This window comes from the organism of the source record quoted next, unplaced genomic scaffold, assembly GCF_019419815.1.
Source record: "Pyrus x bretschneideri cultivar Hongxiangsu unplaced genomic scaffold, Pyrus_bretschneideri_v1 Contig38, whole genome shotgun sequence".
NCBI lineage: Eukaryota > Viridiplantae > Streptophyta > Magnoliopsida > Rosales > Rosaceae > Pyrus > Pyrus x bretschneideri.
Window position 1 is genome coordinate 1,631,324 of NW_025999701.1, and position 17,431 is coordinate 1,648,754.

Sequence of the window (17,431 nt, forward strand, 5' to 3'; positions counted from 1 at the left end):
ATGATGATCTTGCCAACAACATCTAGTATAGTTACCACATTATCCATGACTTCAAGCACTGACAAATCCTTATCAAGATCAAGTACAATTTTTCTTGTGAAGTATGCTTTGTACAAATAAATGCATAGTCTGTGGAAGAGTCAACTTTACTAGCATGCACTGTGAAAAAATTTTGTCATGCATGAAAGAGGAATATACAATGATAGAATGGTGTATGCGTATTTGGAAATGGTAGTGATCAGCTAACTGTGGCGGCAATTGTGATTGCTCAGATGTTAGCAAAATGGTACTAGTTGCATCAGAAAGTGACAATGTAGTGAAGAACAATGCGAGAGAAATGATTGGCACAAACAATAGTGGTGCCTTGTCAAGTGTTAATAATCATGAAATAAAAGAATCGAGTATTATGAAGCTATCTCATGATTCCAAAACCAAACAGTTTTTCCTTAGCAAAAAAGATAATGACCAGAAGGCATTGGCTACTCAAAGAAACAGGCCCTTAATACTAAATTGACCTCTGATTTATTAGTCAACTTTATCTTCAGATAAGTAATCAACTGTGCATTTTTACATGAAATGAAGTAAGCTTTCTCCAAATAAACAAGGATAATGGAAAGGGATTAAAGGCTCACGTGGAATTGATTCACCAACCCATGAGGCTTGTCCTTCAAGAAACTGAAACTGAAACCCCAGATACCTTCAAGATATATATATATATATATATATATATATATATATATATTGGGAAACAACATGAGGATATTGCCAGACTTCAGTGTTTATAACATTTCATATTTTTCCAAAAGAAAAGAGGAAAAAAGAGAGCTATTAACGATGAATTAGCCAAGTAAGTTCTTTTATAAATAATCATGATGGAAGGGTGATACTTGGCAGAAAATCCAAAAAAGGAAAAAGAATATTGTTTTCATTCCTGGCATATTGATATAAACAAGAAGAAGTTAAGGGAATTAATTCTTCAGCAAAAAGAAGGAGACCACTAATTTTGAGTGTTTGAGGCAACTACTTACCACGCAATCCCCAAAGGGGAAAATATGTAAAATACAGATTCTCAGCCTAGATTTTGGATAAGGGGAGGAGCCATAAGAAACTTGCAAGAAGTCCAATGTTACAAATGGGCATCAACGAACTCGGAGTGCACAACAAATATAGACATAAGAAAAACAAATCTTATTTAGAATGACACCAAAAATTAAAACATCCTCATGTTGTATTCAGAATCTAAGATTCGACTTTCCCCTTTTCATTTTTTTAATATAAATAAATAAATAAATAAATAAATCTTCAAAAACCCCTGCAACATACCCTACAACACTTCCTACACTAAGACCACCAAAGACAAATGCTACAGCCCGTGAACGCTCTTCCAAAAGTATTGTCCTGCACCATGTAAAAGATTATAAGGATTCTCAAACACAAAGGAATGGACCGACTAGACAACCTGAATTTGAACAAAATAATGCTTCATGAACACCACCTATGAATCTATGATGGACCAAACTAAATATAAGAATGTCATACCTGGCAATAAGGCCTATTGAGGCGGATGGGGAAATGCTTTCTCCAATTCCAATCAAAACCCACTTCCCCAAACCTAATGAGCTTGTACCTCTGAGGTCGGCGCCCAATCCCAATCAAAACCCACTTCCTCAGACCCATTTTCTTGACCCAATTCCCCCTCAGAATCGGACCCAGAATCCAACCCATCCGTTGGACCTTATCCACCGGTAGCCCATTGACGCTCTTGGTTTCTCTGACGCTTTCCTTCTCCTTAATTCTACAAAGCACTCTCAACTCCGAGTTGTTCTTCAGAGGAAACTGAAGAAAACGATGTCGCTTGGGGTGAGGGAAGGGGAGAATGTGAGCTTGTGCTGTGTGAAAATAAGCAGGAGGAGGGCTCGGCTTTGAGCATGAGCGAGACGGAGTGAGAGAAGGGGTGAGATGAGCGAGAGGGGAGAGAAACCGAGTGAGCCAGAGGGAAAAGAGAGACAGATGGGTGGGTAGTGTTTGGACTCTTTTCCAACTAAACCCTAAAAAAGCGCCTATTTTTTTTCAATTAAACCACCAAAATTTAGAGATCAAGTAACGCGATAAAATTTTTCAACAATTATAAATAAAAAATCACGATTTAGCGGTTATTTTAATTTTGATTTCGATTATTTTTTATAACTACACTCCTTGATCCTATATAAATACAATGAATGTATTCAATCTTCCTTTTAAAATATTTACACTAGTGAATTAATGAAAGTATAAATAAACTCCTTGACCCTATATACAATGAATGAATTCGATCTTCAATTTAAAATATTAACACTAGTGGATATCATAAAATCTTATGTTATACTTAATGAAAGTATAAATAAACTCTTGAGTGTTAGTAAATCTATGGTTTTGATGAGATACGCATTCTACGAAACTAGTTTTAACGATCCAACCGTCAAACATGTTTGTATATATTTCGAGATCGTATACGCCAAAAATCGCAAAAAACAAACATTCAAAGATCAAGTAATGGGACAAAACTTTTCGATAGTTATAAAAGAAAAATCATGATTTAACGGTTATTTTAACTTTGATTTTGATGATTTTTTACAACTACACTCCTTGATCCTATATGAATATAATCAATGAACTCGATTGTCAATTTAAAATATTTACACAAGTGGATACCACAAAATCTTAAGTTATACCACAAAGTTGTTGACTTTACGCGACGAAGGTGTGCATTCATCGTGCAAAATAGCTTTGCGCAACGTAGATGCACCTTCATCACGCAAAGTAGTTTTGCATGACGGCAGTCTTTGTCCCGCAAAACTGTTTTGCTCGACGTAGGTGCACCTATGACGCGCAAAGCTATTTTGCACAATGGGGCGTCGCGCAATTTATAATTAAAAATATATACATACATATATATTATAAAATTTATTGAAAATGTAACTTTACTCCCTTCAAATTCAATTTTTGTTTTACATAAAACTCATAGTAATATATTTTTCTAACAGAAACCATATCCGAGCTACAATAATAAATTTAAAGCTACTTAATAAATATACATACCATTCGATTTCTTAAGTGTTATACTTGCAAAATAAATCAATTTAAAGCTACTTAATAAATATATATATCATTGAACTTAATGGGATATGAATTCTATGAAACTCGTTTCAACAATCCCACCGTCAAACATGTTTGTATATACTTTGAGATCGCATACGCCAAAATCGCAAAAAACAAACAGTCAGAGATCAAGTAACAGGACAAAAGTTTTTTACGATTATAAATGAAAAATCACGATTTAATGGTTATTTTAACTCCGACTTTGAAGATTTTTTACAGCTACACTCCTTGACCCTATATGAATACAATGAATGAATTCGATCTTCAATTTAAAATATTTATACTAGCGGATACCACAAAATCTTCATTTTATACATAATGTAAGTATAAATAAACTCTAAGTGTTAGTGAGTCTAACGTTTTGATGAGATGCACATTTTACGAAGCTAATTTCAACGATCCAACTATTAAGCTTGTTATAAACTAAAAATCATGATTTAACGGTTGTTTTAACTCTGATTTTGATGATTTTTTAGAGCTACACTCCTTGACCCTATATGAATACAATGAATGAATTCGATCTTCAATTTAAAATATTTACACAAGTGGATACCACAAAATCTTTATATTATACTTAATGAAACTATAAATAAAATGTAAGTGTTAGTGAATCTATCGTTTTGATGAGATACGCATTCTATGAAGCTAATTTCAACGATCCAACTGTCAAACTTGTTTGTATATACTTCGAGATCGCATACACCACAAATCGCAAAAAAAAAAAAAAACATTCAGAGATCAAGTAACAAGACAAAACTTTTCGACGGTTATCAACGGAAAAATCATGATTTAACGGTTATCTTAATTCCGATTTTGATGATTTTTTATAACTACACTCCTTAACCCTATATGAATACAATGAATGAATTCGATCTTCAATTTAAAGTATTTACACTAGTGGATACCACAAAATCTTTATGTTATACTTAATGAAAGCATAAATAAACTCTAAGTGTTAGTGAATCTATCGTTTTTATGGGATATGCATTCTACGAAGCTAATTTCAACAATCCAATTGTCAAATTTGTTTGTATATATGTCAAGAGCGCATACGCCAAAAATCGCCAAAAAAAAAACATTTAGAGATCAAGTAATGAGACAAAACTTTTCGATAGTTATGAACAAAAAATCACGATTATGGTTATTTGAACTCCAATTTTGATGATTTTTTACAGCTACACTTGTCGATCCTATATGAATATAATGAATGAACTCAATCGTCAATTTAAAATATTTACACAAGTGGATACCACAAAATCTTATGTTATACCACAAAGTTGTTGACTTTGAGCGAAGAAGGTGTGCATTCGTCGAGCAAAATAGCTTTGCGTGACATAAGTGCACCTTTGACACGCAAAGCAGTTTTGCATGACGGCAGTCTTCGTCACGCAAAACTGTTTTGCGTGACAAAGGTGCACGTACGTCGCGCAAAGCTATTTTGCATGACGAATGCACACCTTCGTTGCACAAAGTGGTTTTGCGCAATGACCCCATCATGGCGTTGCACAAGTTATATTTAAAAAAAAATATACTATAAAATTTACTGAAAATGTGACTTTACTCCCTTCAATTTCAATTTTTTTTTACATAAAACCCACAATATTATCAAGTAACGTGACAAACCTTTTTGACGGTTATAAACATTCAGAGATCAAGTAATGAGACAAACCTTTTCAACGGTTATAAACGAAAAGTCATGATTTAACGGTTATTTTAACTCCGATTTTGATAATTTTTTACGGCTACACTCCTTGACCCTATATGAATACTATGAACTAATTTGATCTTTAATTTAAAATATTTATACTAGTGGATACCGCAAAAGAATGCAATTAAAACTTAGCACAATTACATTATACGTCGAAGGAGGTAGCTGCTGCAACTAGTTTGCAGTTTCTGCCTCCCCAACTGATTAAGTGGTGGGAAAAAAGTAGTTGACTTTGCGTGACAAAGATTGGCGTCATGCGAAACATTTTTGGGCGATGGAGGTGCACCCACGTCGCGCAATGTTGGAAAAAAAACGGTAAAGCATTCTTGGTTTGGCGCCAAAATCTTGCATACCTTCGTCACTCAAAACAGTTTTGCGCAATGCCAGTCTTCATCGCACAAAGTTCCGTTATGCAAAGGCCATTTGCATGACGTTTTGTGTTTAGAGTTGTGCAAACATACTTTGCTCGACGAAATTTGCTCCATCGCGCAAACATGGTTTTGTACTAGTGATTTAGCTCTTGAAGCTAAATATATCGCACTTTGCTTCTTAAACGTAGTAATTTCATTCCATCTCAATCAATTTGGTTTCATAGACCTTACATGAAAAGAAAGTCTGGACATTTCATACCATGCTGATAGAAATGAGCTATTGTAGGTCTGGTATGAAATTTTCAGACTGCCATAAACCTCTAAAACTGTCAAATCTCTACTAGTGTGGACAGAAAGATGTAGTGAAATGGCTCGATTTTGGCAGTTTTAAGGAATAAAGTGAGACAAGCTTAGTTTTTTGAGGTAAACTGAGATTGAAAGACAATTTCAAGAAGCAAATCAATAAACAATTGTTAAAAAAAATTAATAGCTTTCTATTTATTTAAATTATTTACATTGACAGTGTTGTGTCTTGATTTAAAAATACCTTTAGGATAAACACATGACGTCAGAACATAGGTGAATAACAAATATAGACAAATCAAAAGTCTGATAGAACTCATATATCCAATATATCAGATACTCAGCAGAATATTTACCCAAAAAAAAAAAAATTATTTCACAAGCAACGAAATCAAACTAACTAAATATAAGGGTTACTAAAACCCTACTCTCAAGTACACTTTCCAATACTACTATACCACTCAAAGTTCCTCACCTTTAACTAGCTATCTGTATCTATACAAGAAATAACATTAGCCCCTGAAATAGTATACATGTTTACATGAAAGACTCGATAAGCTACAGAGCTCGTGTGAGTGACAAATAATAACATGTGATAGTCTCTAACTAAAACAGTCTTAGGTCTTAATTAATAACATGGGTTAATCTCAGTTTACTATAATGAAGTTTCTTAGTTTTCAATTTTCATACATCAAGTTTTTTTCGTCCTAGTCTGGTACCTAAAGTCATAATTCTTAGACATTTTCGTACATTCGTACGCAAACTCTCCATTTCCTATTTTCTTCTATACAAGTACCACATTTGCTAACTAATTGAGGTCGTGGACATCAATGATAAGGTTAGAGTTCTTGAGTTTGTCAATCTCTAACTTAATGATGTACTATGATTCCATTTTTGCTTGATAACCCGCTTGGCAGTGAGATTCAAATGAAGTCAATGACAAGTGATGAAAGCATTGACCCTCAACATATGCTTCACGGACCATGCAAACACATCTTTGTTGGCTTGTAAGAAAGCAGTGAATGGTTCTTTCTCGCAGTCGGATAGCTTAGATTCTATCCTAGCTCCATGCTCTGGTTTGTCAAGGTCGAGACTGATATAAACAACATCCTCATTAGCTTTGAATTCTGGAGCGCTGTCGTCTTGGGGGTTAAGGTCCAAGTCAAACTCTTTGTAGTTTGCTTGTTGACCCCCAGATTATGATTGCTATGCTGTTTTGTTCATGGTAGTGCTAGAGCTCTATTCCTACTTCTAGATAGCGTTCATGTTTTCTACTGCGCAGCAACGCGCCACCCACTTGGCCTCCCCTGATTTATTTGACTTTGCTCGGGACTGGGTAACAGAGCAAATGATGTTAAGACTAGGGATTGCCTTTATCTTGTGGAGCTAGTTTCTTTTAACTATGGAATTGTCAGAAATTGGGCAATCCATAACATGGAAGAACACCAAGTACGTGTACGATTACACATGAACCGTGATTTTTACTATCCCAAGAGACCAGACGGGAGTTTCGTTCAAGGTGTGGAGCGTGGTCTTACTTTTGTTACTATTGTCCAGGATCCTCATCTTTTTGGCTGCGTCCTTGGAAAGGATGTTAACCTTGGACTTGTTGCCCTCTAAGACATGGCTGGCCATAACGTTGGATTTTTTTAACTTTGATGACGAAAACATCATTATGAGGGAGTGGACGTCCTCTAAGTCTCAGCTAACTCCTGGTTCGAGAACTTCAGGATGTTAGAATCGATTAGGAGAGATTTGTTGATAGTCATCACTAACCAGAGCTTCTTGCATGCATTTTTCTTTCTTTGCTGGCTTTTCCCAAGTATTCTTGCCCTCTATAAATGCAGTTGACATTGAATGTGGGACCTTCAGCTGGGTCCTGGCCTTTCAAGAATCCCTGAGCCTTCTTGGGCTTCTTACATGAAGTTTTAGAAGTGCGGCGTTGGTGCTTTGCTCCTAAGTTTAGATCAGCGGTTCTTGTTGGGGTCTGAACAGGCATTGATTCCATCGTAGGTTCTCCAAAACTGGAGATGACCTTCTCCAAGGCTTTCATGCACATTTCAAGGTTAATCACGTGCTTTCTGCTTCGCGAGTCTTTTCAGAACTTATCGACAGCCACATAAATATGCAGCACGCTCTTCGAAATTCACTATATACATATAAGCGGAGTGTCCTCATTGATAGAAGCTACACCGTGCATTGATGTGGCGTAATTACACTGTGATAATGTTAGAGTAGCCATAACAGTGGTGGGGTGGTCTGATCGGGAGGTTCTTGAGTTCAACTCTGAATGAAAGCACTAATTGTTGGAACCAAATCTGCACATTGCCACCTGTGGTAGAGATGCCCAAAAATGCTAACCTATAAAAAAACAAACAACCATAACCAAGCCAATGATCGAATGGAGTGTGCCGATCCAAGTTTATCAGATGGTCAGACTAGTAAGCAATATTAAGACTTAAGCAATGGACAAGAGAAATGCAGAGATTGCGTAACCAGAAGTGAACCCTAGAATGATGTTTATACCAGTCGAGGAGAGGCCTTTTAGAATATTAGAATCCTTATTAGACTGGGAGAATCCATGAGGATATATAGGAAGAAGATATTGTATCCTTTTAGGAGTGTGATTACTTGTAGTTGCATGTCAATCCTTAGATTGTAATGACTCCAAGATTATAGGAAACATGTTGATTCCTTGCTGGATTAAGTTCCTGAATCTTGCGGAACAAGCATGATTTATCTCAGCGAAGTCGACGGACTTCGCCCACTGATTCTGAAACAGGATGATGGTGGCTTCGTCGATCTGTTTAGTCAGCTCCGCAATCAAGGTTGTTGTGTCCATGTTTGGACTTCTAAGGTAAACGTATTATGACCTGCCTTACTCCGATCCTAAAAAATCATGGTCCCACTGGGTGGTTTTAAGAAAGTGGAGTGATTGCAGTTGAGACGAGTGTGGGAGAAAAGTTGCAGTTTTTTATTTTTTTTATTTTTTTTTTAATTTGTAGTAAGAGATGTTGAGAGGAGAGACGTGGAATTTGATTTTATGTTTTAATCTTTAATTGGTGTTTTTTTTTTTTTTTTTTTTTTTTTGTGGTTTGGTATATTTATGCACAATTGAATTATATGATTATTTTTTTGTCAGTTATGGGTAAAAGATTAGAATCATCTTTTTCATATTTTTCATATCAATATTTCCACTGATAGATTTTAAATCCTATATCTAATGTAACTGGATAAAAGTCACACACTGTGTGTGTTTAAATATTTGATAAAAAAAATTGGAAAAAAAAGAGGGAAAAGTAGGAAGTGTGTGAGAGAAAGTGGAGAAGTAAAAACTATGGTTAAATGTGGATGAGGGAAGGAAAAAAAACAAAAAAAATTTGTTTTTGCGAAATTACTTTAATTCCTATATATTTTTTTTCTTTTATAATATTTGTTCAGTTATGATCAATCACAAGCAGCCCTTGTTACTTCTGTCCTGCTCATGATCAATCACAAACGTACGGGCCTTATTAATTAGTGAAAACGAGTCTAATTAGAGTCTTATCCATCGTGCAATTGGTCTTTTAAAGAGGAATGAATCCATGTACTCATTTGGGGAAGAAATCTAACTACTTTGCCACTTAAATTGGGTCTCTCGCAAAAGTCGATGCCTTTTCTGGCGACTATCGTTTTCCCGCAATCATATTGCACCTGGGGCGCACACTTTCATGAAGATAGGAACTGAATAAGTGACAGCATAACCCTACTTTCTCCAATCCCTAACCAATCAGCATACAGAATTCAGCCACGGCAGCTTCCCACTAGGGCATAAGTACCTTCACCTGGCAGTTTATCCCAGAAGTACAGCCTCACGACCTGAACCTCTTTGAAAGCCACGAGACAGATCTACAGAGCTTCACTCACCATTGTCATCTCCAAGTATTGCACAGCCTTTGCTTTAATCCCTGATCAATTCTTGCTACAGCTGAAAATGGCCAGAAGAGAAATGACCAGCCACAGTCATATTTCTAGCACCGGGGGGCTAACAACAATCTCCAAACCATGAATTATTCTGAGAATTTCTGAGAAGAGTCCCCAATTCTAAAGCTCCAACTCGTTGAGAAGTAAGTTCTGTGAAATAAGCAAGAGATGTAATTAATTAAACTCAAATATATAGACATGCATTGCTTATCTTTCTCTTGTTGATCACTTTTCTAGGTTTTTTTTTTTTTTATGTTTTACTTTGTTGTCATCATCATCACGATTCTAATCGCATTAGGGTTTGTTTTTCTTCAGATCTGTGAAAGAAGTGTGTGCAGGGTCAAGTAGTAAGATTACAAAAACGGTTGAGGCGTATTGCGAATCAGGATTAGAGTTCTGGGTTGATTTAAGGGTAATTAAGATTAGATAGTTGATTTGTAGCAGCGTGGTCACCCTTTTACACCCAAGTTCGAATCTCCTCCTTGTAGATTTTAATTAGAATGTCTTGTAAAAAAAAGTAAAATTTACTAAAAATCTTTTTTCATTTTGATTAGGATTGTCGGATACGAAGCACTTGAGTCTCATAAGGTTAACCTTCTATCTCTCATCATTTCGATCTGCTTCGATATTGTGTCCTGTTAACCAAAAGCAAATTTTTTTTTTTTAAATTTTGTGTCAAGTTAACCTAGCTCAATCTTTTTTCATTTGTGTTATCAAATTTTGTCAAATTCAGTCGTCATACTTTTGGTTAACTTTCAGACAGATAGTCCACAACTTGATTTAGATCAATGGACCTACCTCAACTCACTGTGCCGGCACCCCCTCAAGGTTCATCCCCACAAGCTGATCACCTCTCAAATTTTGGCTCACAAATGCTTCTTGCAAGCAACAGTATCCAAAGAGCCAGTGACCTACTCGTTTCAGTCTCACTAGGTGCTGAAATGAACAGAATCAAAACCACTGAGCTAGCTTCTCAAGCAATGGAAGAGCTGAAAAAACTGGCTTTGGCTAGAGAGCCTCTTTGGCAAGTTGACATGGAAAACAACACTGAAATACTGAGTGGGATCGAGTATACAAGGGAATTTGGGGATATCAGCACGACATTGACGGAGATAGTGAGAATGGTTGAGGTAAGAGAGTCTCAATCTCTGCCAAACTTGGATCTTAACAATTCTGAATATTCAGTAGGAAGTAATGAACATAGGCCAAGGGAACTTGGAGGACCAAAGCCTGCTAGTTTTGAAGCTTCACGAGAAATTGGTTTTGTCCAAATGAATCCCGCAAGCATTATTGAAATGCTAATGGATTTGGTAGGTTCTCATTAGAGAATTAACTTAATTTAATTTTTTTAAAGCAAGTTTGAACAAAGAATGCTAAAATGCTAATAATTGCTTAAATTTTGTTTGATAATTAGGGGCAGTGGTCACAAGCATTTTCTACTATCGTCTCTAGGGCATCGATCATGGGAGTGTTGTCATCCACTGGAGTGCAAGGAAACTATGATGGAACTCTTCAAGTGGTAATATAAATGCCCTATTTATAGACACAATCGTGCATATGTGATGACTATATATGCTTTATTGATTAGTGTGAGATTCACGTACTGTGACCCCCACACTAATTAACCGCTAACGCTAACACTCCTCTTATGTTTATTAAACCGTAAAACTAATGATATCAAGTTATTAATTGTTGTTTCCAGATGTCAGCTGAATTTCAGGCCCCTGCACCTTTAATCCCAACTAGAGAAAGTTATTTTGCAAGGTATTGCAAAAATCTGGGCGACGGCATGTGGGGAGTTGTGGATGTTTCCTTGGAAAAATTGTTTCAACTTCCATCAAGAAACTTTAGAAGACAACCATCTGGTTGTTTGATTCAAGAGATGCCAAATGGATGGTCTCAGGTGACCTCACACACACACACACACACATTAAGTAAAAATTTCAATTTACTTAGCATGGTTGTGAAAAGCTTAATTAATTAATTAATTAATCTACAAAATTGCTTCCTTTTGATATGCTAGGTTATATGGGTAGAACATGTGGAGGTAGATAATACACTTGTTCATAATCTTTTTAAGCTGTTGGTCAGTTCTGGTTTTGCATTTTCCGCAAAGCGTTGGGTTGCCACTTTGATTGGACAATGTCAATGGCTGGAAACTTTAACGGCCACAAGAACTACTCTTGCAGCTGATGGAGGTAAGTAATTCTACTAAACTATTTTTTTCTGCAGCTTGAAGTTAAATAATTCCACTCTTGCAGCTGGTGGAGGTAAGTAATTCTACTCTTGCAGCTGATGTTTCATCACAAGGAAGAAGAAGCCTATTGAAGCTTTCGGAGAGGATGGTGAGAAGTTTTTACATTGATAATATCAGCGGTTCTGCTGAGAACAAATGGATGCCACTGCCATTGGGCTGGCCAGTCTCTGGTGCTGAAAATGTAAGGATTTCAATGAAGAGTAGCACAGATGACCCTGGAAAGCCTCCAGGTAGCACAGTAGTGTTTACTACTTCCATAAACCTTCCATTCCCTCGTAAACAATTATTCAGTTTCCTTCGCGAGGAGAAATGTCGAAATGAGGTATGCACTTCTTAACTTTCAATGCAGTGATGTCTCTGTAAAAATAAGCCTACAAAATTTACCTTAATTTATTTTAAGTTTTGAGCCATTAATATATTAAAGTCGTTGAGAATGAGTCCTACATTGATGGGAGAAGGGGTCTTGTATGAGCTTATAAAAGGTTGGGTTACTTCCTATATTGCCAATTGGGTTTACGGTGGAACTCCTCAACTTTTTTCATGGTATCAGAGTAGGTTGTCCTACATGTGAAGCCAAACAGCCACATGCGCTTCACGTTACCCTGTTGTATTATCCATATGTTAGGCTTGAAAATTCGCCATACATGAGAGAGCGTGTTGAGAATGAGTCCCAGATTGATGAGAGGAGTGACCTTGCATGGCCTTACAAGAGGTTGGGCTACTCCTAATATTACTAATTGGTTTCACGATAGAATCTTAACTTCCTTCAAAAATGACCAAACGAAAGAAAGATGAAGATCATCGTTAGATCTTGTACGTACTGAAAACTAAGAGTTGGATTTGAAAAATGAAACAATTATTGTTTGTCACGGTAGCTCTATGAGACATGCCAACGCAGTGTTCCGATGAATCACTTTTAGGAAGCTTTGTACATGAAAGCATCTATTCATCTGGCAGTAAATACATATTTATATAACACACTTGCATGCTTTATTTGGCACTTCAAAAAGTTTTCATGCATTTCTTCTTAATTATGAAAATATAGAAAGAGATAAGTATATGATGACTATTTTGAAGTGTTGGTAACAATTTTCTTTAATTATTTATTAATTTCTAATCTTGCATCCGTAAACATAGCGAACACAAACCTTAAACCCTAAAGCTCATACGCAAGAAGTAACATTCTTGTTTTAATTATTTAGAAGGGAACTTTAACGAAAAGCTCCTGGTACTGTTTGCTTTAACGAAGAATCATATTTTTACACTAAAAAGTCAATTCTAGTACCATTCACTTTACCCTTTATTTTGTTATTTTCATTAAAACTTAAAGTTTTCAAGCTCTTTCATTATTTTTCCTTATTTAGAATCCTTAATTTTCATTGACCAAAAAGAAAATTTAGAATCCTTAATTTCATGTGTAAACATCTATTCCAAAGAGGTCGCGTTGATTTCCATTTACTTTGTGTATATAATACAGTGGGACATGCTTGCATCAAATCATGGCTTCGATGAATATGCATATTTTGCTAATGGCAAAACTCCAGGAAATCGTGTTTCCATATTGCGAGCCTTTAAGTCCAATGTGAGTTGCAATATATATGTACCCCTAACTTTTATTTTGTTTGCCCTTTTATAAGTTAAAAATGTTTTAAGCTTGACTTCAACTTGTGTTAACACAAAATTTTGATTTAATTTGGAGGAATAAAGGAGGTTGGAATATTCTACTTGCAAGCAAGTTATACTGACACAACAGGCTCATACGTTGTTTATGCACCGATCGATATGTATGCCATGACAGAGCTCATAAATGGTGGAAACCCAGACAATTTGGCTATTTTGGCTTCAGGGTTTTCTATCCTTCCTGATAAGCCAATGCACCGGGACGATACTGGCGGAAGTCTCTTGACAATTGCCTTCCACGTTGCTGCTGGAACTTCAACTCAAGAACATGTGTTTGCTCATCAACATGCCAATCTTATGTACTGTGTTCTTGCATCAACTGTTGTTTCAGTTGAGGAGAGATTACAATCTACCTAATTGCGAAATCTTAAATCGGTGAGGTATTCAAGTTCTGTAGGTTTAAATTTACCAACATTATTTTAAGTTGAGGTGCTAGGAATTCGAAGAAATTTCAATTGCTTCGCCCAATATATGGTGGAACTGATATTTAATTTTTCTACTTTTATGATTTAGGATTAATTTTCTTCAACGCTATGCTTTACATTCCTTTTTGTTCTATGTTCAACATATGTATACTTCATTGTTTATCTCAAAGTGAAGTACCTAAAAAAATAATGGGAAAAAAGCCACATAATAAGAAAAGGAAATTATTTCTGCACTTTTTTTCCCTCCTTTTGTATACCTTTGTTTATTTTTGTTCCTTAATTCTCTTTTACATTATTCAGTTAATCAGCCAAACAGAAATAAGAGTGAGGAACAGAGAAAAAGAATGTAACTCACTTCCCATAAAAAAATAAGGGAAGGAGCAAGACTATACAATATGTATAAGGTATATTGTAAATTGCATTTATTATATTTCTCCATAGAGATTACAATATGAATCAAACAACTATATGTTGTCAAGTGCAGACGCACACATGCGCATGCAGAAAGAGAAGGAGAGGGGGGGAAGGGTTGGGGGGGTTGGGGGGGGGGGGGGGTGGGTGCGGTGGGGAGAGTTAATTATATGGTTGCAGTATTGAGCTTTCCCAATGGTATTGACATTATAGATAGAAGCTCGCTAAATGTATGTAAAGCCCTCTCGAATTGTTAGTCTTCGTTGATGAGTTTAGGTCTTCGTATATCTTTTACCATGTATAGGCTGCTATGTCTGTGACCCTCATTCTTTGTTAAAGGTATGTAGGTTTTAGTTTTATGTGCCTTGGATTCGCTTGATTGGAAGTGGAAGTATATATTTATTTGCCATAAACTCGATCGACCAAAACTTTTGGCAACAAAAATGTGGGGATTTCTCTTGTTGGAATATTTATTGATTGGGAGAAATCCCATTAGGGGAGTAATGTCGTCACCTAATCACTTATGAATTGCTCCAAAATTCAATTGAAACTTGATATATTAACTGAGTATCTGTGGCGCCCCCAAGGTTTAGTGAATTTGAGTAATATGGGCAAAGGGAGTTTTCTATTCTTTTTGGACTTAAAAAAATTTTAGGAAGTATAGATGCGTAAGTATTCATAATAGGTTATGATGGGTAGCCACTTAATACTACGGTTTAGTGGTATTCGTTTTTATTTGTAAGTGAAAGGTTACATTCTCGCTAAAGGCGAAATTGAACCACATTATTATGGCTAGCTCAGTGTGAGATCATGCCTTACTGAGAATATTTTGGAATACCATACTTTATCGAACTTATGTTCTTTGTAGTATATATGATGGATGACTATATACTATTTATGAACCTGTTTTTACATTTCTTTATAGTATATATGATGGATGACTATATGCTATGAAGATGTTTTTGAGATATATGTACTTATGTTGGAAAGATTATATTCAATGTTTTTGTGCGTATCTAGTGGTCAATGTTTTGCCTATGAGGGAGATATTTATTTTGACTTTGGCCGGACGTAGATTGGTGGCTTCGGCCGCGAGATACTGATACATGATACCACTATTTAGCACATTATACGATATATGTTTCATGAAAGGTTTTATGGCATGATAAGGTTTTCGGAAAACCTATTACATATTATGCTATGAATTTTCATAAAACTTTGGGGGTTAGTACGTTGAATAACTATTGTTTGTTTTGCGCCCCCTTAGGACATAGGAACGAGGTATACAACCTGAGCTACGAGGCATTCCCCTACCAATGACATCATGTCATTCTCTCTACTTTGACATTATTGAAATAGCACATTCCGCTTGTATTCTAAATTAGATGTATACTCTGAACATGTCATACATTATCATTATGTTTTCATTCTTGGCAGTTGAATATTATTATATTTTTTTAGTAGTTTGTATTTACTTATTACATTGCATAGTTTTGTGCGAAATTTATATGCATGTTTCACATGTTCTCGACATATGCATTCATTAAATGGCTTTCATCACCCTTGGGTGTCGGCCAGCACTTGACCATTCCGATGTCCCTCAAACATTAGAATCGGGGCATGTCACATATTTTTAGACCACATGATTATAGCAGTTAATGGTTGAACTACTTCTTTAAATCATTAAAGAAGAAATCCAATAATCAACCGTCACATTATATGGCCTCCAAAATGTGGTCTAAAAACATGGTATTCATAGCATTTTTCATTGACTTGATATTGGAAGGTTAGTTTCTCTTAATCCTCTATAATTTTTGATTAATTACTCTCTATATTGACTTGATAAGGGAAGATCAACTTCAACATAGAAAAAAAACATTTAAAGCCTCAAAAAATTTAATTAGCTCACAACTCCAAGTAGGTATCATACTCTATTGTAAATACTATATATATATATATATATATATTTGACATTTATGTGAGGCCCCTCCTCACCTAAAATCCTGGCTCCACCACTGTATGAGGTAGCAACACCTAGCCATTTTGCACCAAAACGGAAGTGGCAGAAGAACTAGGGAAAAAGGGGAAGGAGGACCAAACCACAATTAGAGATTCCTTAAGGAACTCTAGAAGGGAGTCATCTACCTTCAAGAAGGGGGGCATGAGCCATTAACAAAGATCCATGAACTCAGCCCAGGAGGAGAGGGTGAGAATGTTAGAGTAGGTACTGCACCAAGTTGGGGAAATCTCTCCCCAAGTGTAAACACTCTTGAAACCCCAAGAACATCTTCCCCTGCAACCTTAGTATTTTCCATAGCTTTTCCTCTGAGCATTCGAGCCATTAGAAGCCTTGTTTCGTTACCACCCTTTGAAACCCAGATCATCCAACCAAGAATATCATGCAACCATGAAAACTCTCTCTCATGTTAAACCGATAAACTTCTAGCTTCCACACCATGCATTACTTGAGTAAGCCATTATCATGCTATCCTTGAGCAACCCGGATATTTCTTAAGACGTGTTAATTCTTTCAAGATATTCCAGAACTTGGTACGAAATCGAACCAAGGGAGACAAGAGGATGTTCTTAAAACCCAAGTCCATCTCGACCTAAAAGTCCCCCAACAAAGATTGATTGAAATTCATTTTTTTTAGTTGAAAAGGTTAATTGAAAATTAAGCCACCTATACTTGCGGAAGTACATGAGTTGAAGAAAAACTTGGACCGACGTACATATGTTGTGAAGTTCATAGTACAAAATGAAAATTAATATATTTTATATAAACAATTGATCAACAAGAACTCTTATGTTATTCTATAGAGTTAGTTGAGTTGGTAAAGATTGTTCACTTCCCTAAACTAAGGTCTAAGTTCTAGTTCTGCAACCAATAATCTCTTTTAATGGGCGATCTATAAAAAAATAAAATAAAATTTAAAAAAAAAAAGGCTAAGACCCGAGTCCTTAAAAGAGGCTTGTGATATTGTTGACCCTAAAAACTACCTAGCCTACGTGGCGTGCAAACCGAGTAATTAATAAGCTAACTATGTCATTCGGTTGAATGCGGGGCATGCCAACTCGTTGGCCGAGTTCGGCTAGGGAGTAAAATATATTGATGTGGCATTAGGCGCGCTATTGACTTCTACGTCTTGTCATTGCGGTTGAGGAAGGAACTCTT

At 36.0% G+C, this 17,431-nt stretch overlaps 2 protein-coding genes across 2 annotated transcripts; one reads left to right on the plus strand and one right to left on the minus strand.

Annotated features, from left to right (window-relative positions):
* Window positions 1-1,167: 1,167 nt before the first annotated feature.
* On the minus strand, window positions 1,168-7,528 carry LOC125468406. The gene is made up of 3 exons (XM_048564091.1): window positions 7,297-7,528; window positions 1,540-2,048; window positions 1,168-1,398 (listed from the first exon to the last, which is right to left on the minus strand). The coding sequence occupies exons 1-3, from the start codon at window positions 7,526-7,528 to the stop codon at window positions 1,342-1,344; spliced, it is 798 nt and encodes a 265-aa protein (XP_048420048.1). The 3' UTR covers window positions 1,168-1,341.
* Window positions 7,529-10,271: 2,743 nt separating this feature from the next.
* Window positions 10,272-13,777, plus strand: LOC103926773 (homeobox-leucine zipper protein MERISTEM L1-like). Its single transcript, XM_048564092.1, has 7 exons — window positions 10,272-10,793; window positions 10,898-11,002; window positions 11,186-11,247; window positions 11,575-11,681; window positions 11,776-12,062; window positions 13,218-13,322; window positions 13,448-13,777. Exons 1-7 carry the CDS (start codon window positions 10,272-10,274, stop codon window positions 13,775-13,777), a joined length of 1,518 nt encoding a protein of 505 aa, XP_048420049.1.
* Window positions 13,778-17,431: the final 3,654 nt, after the last annotated feature.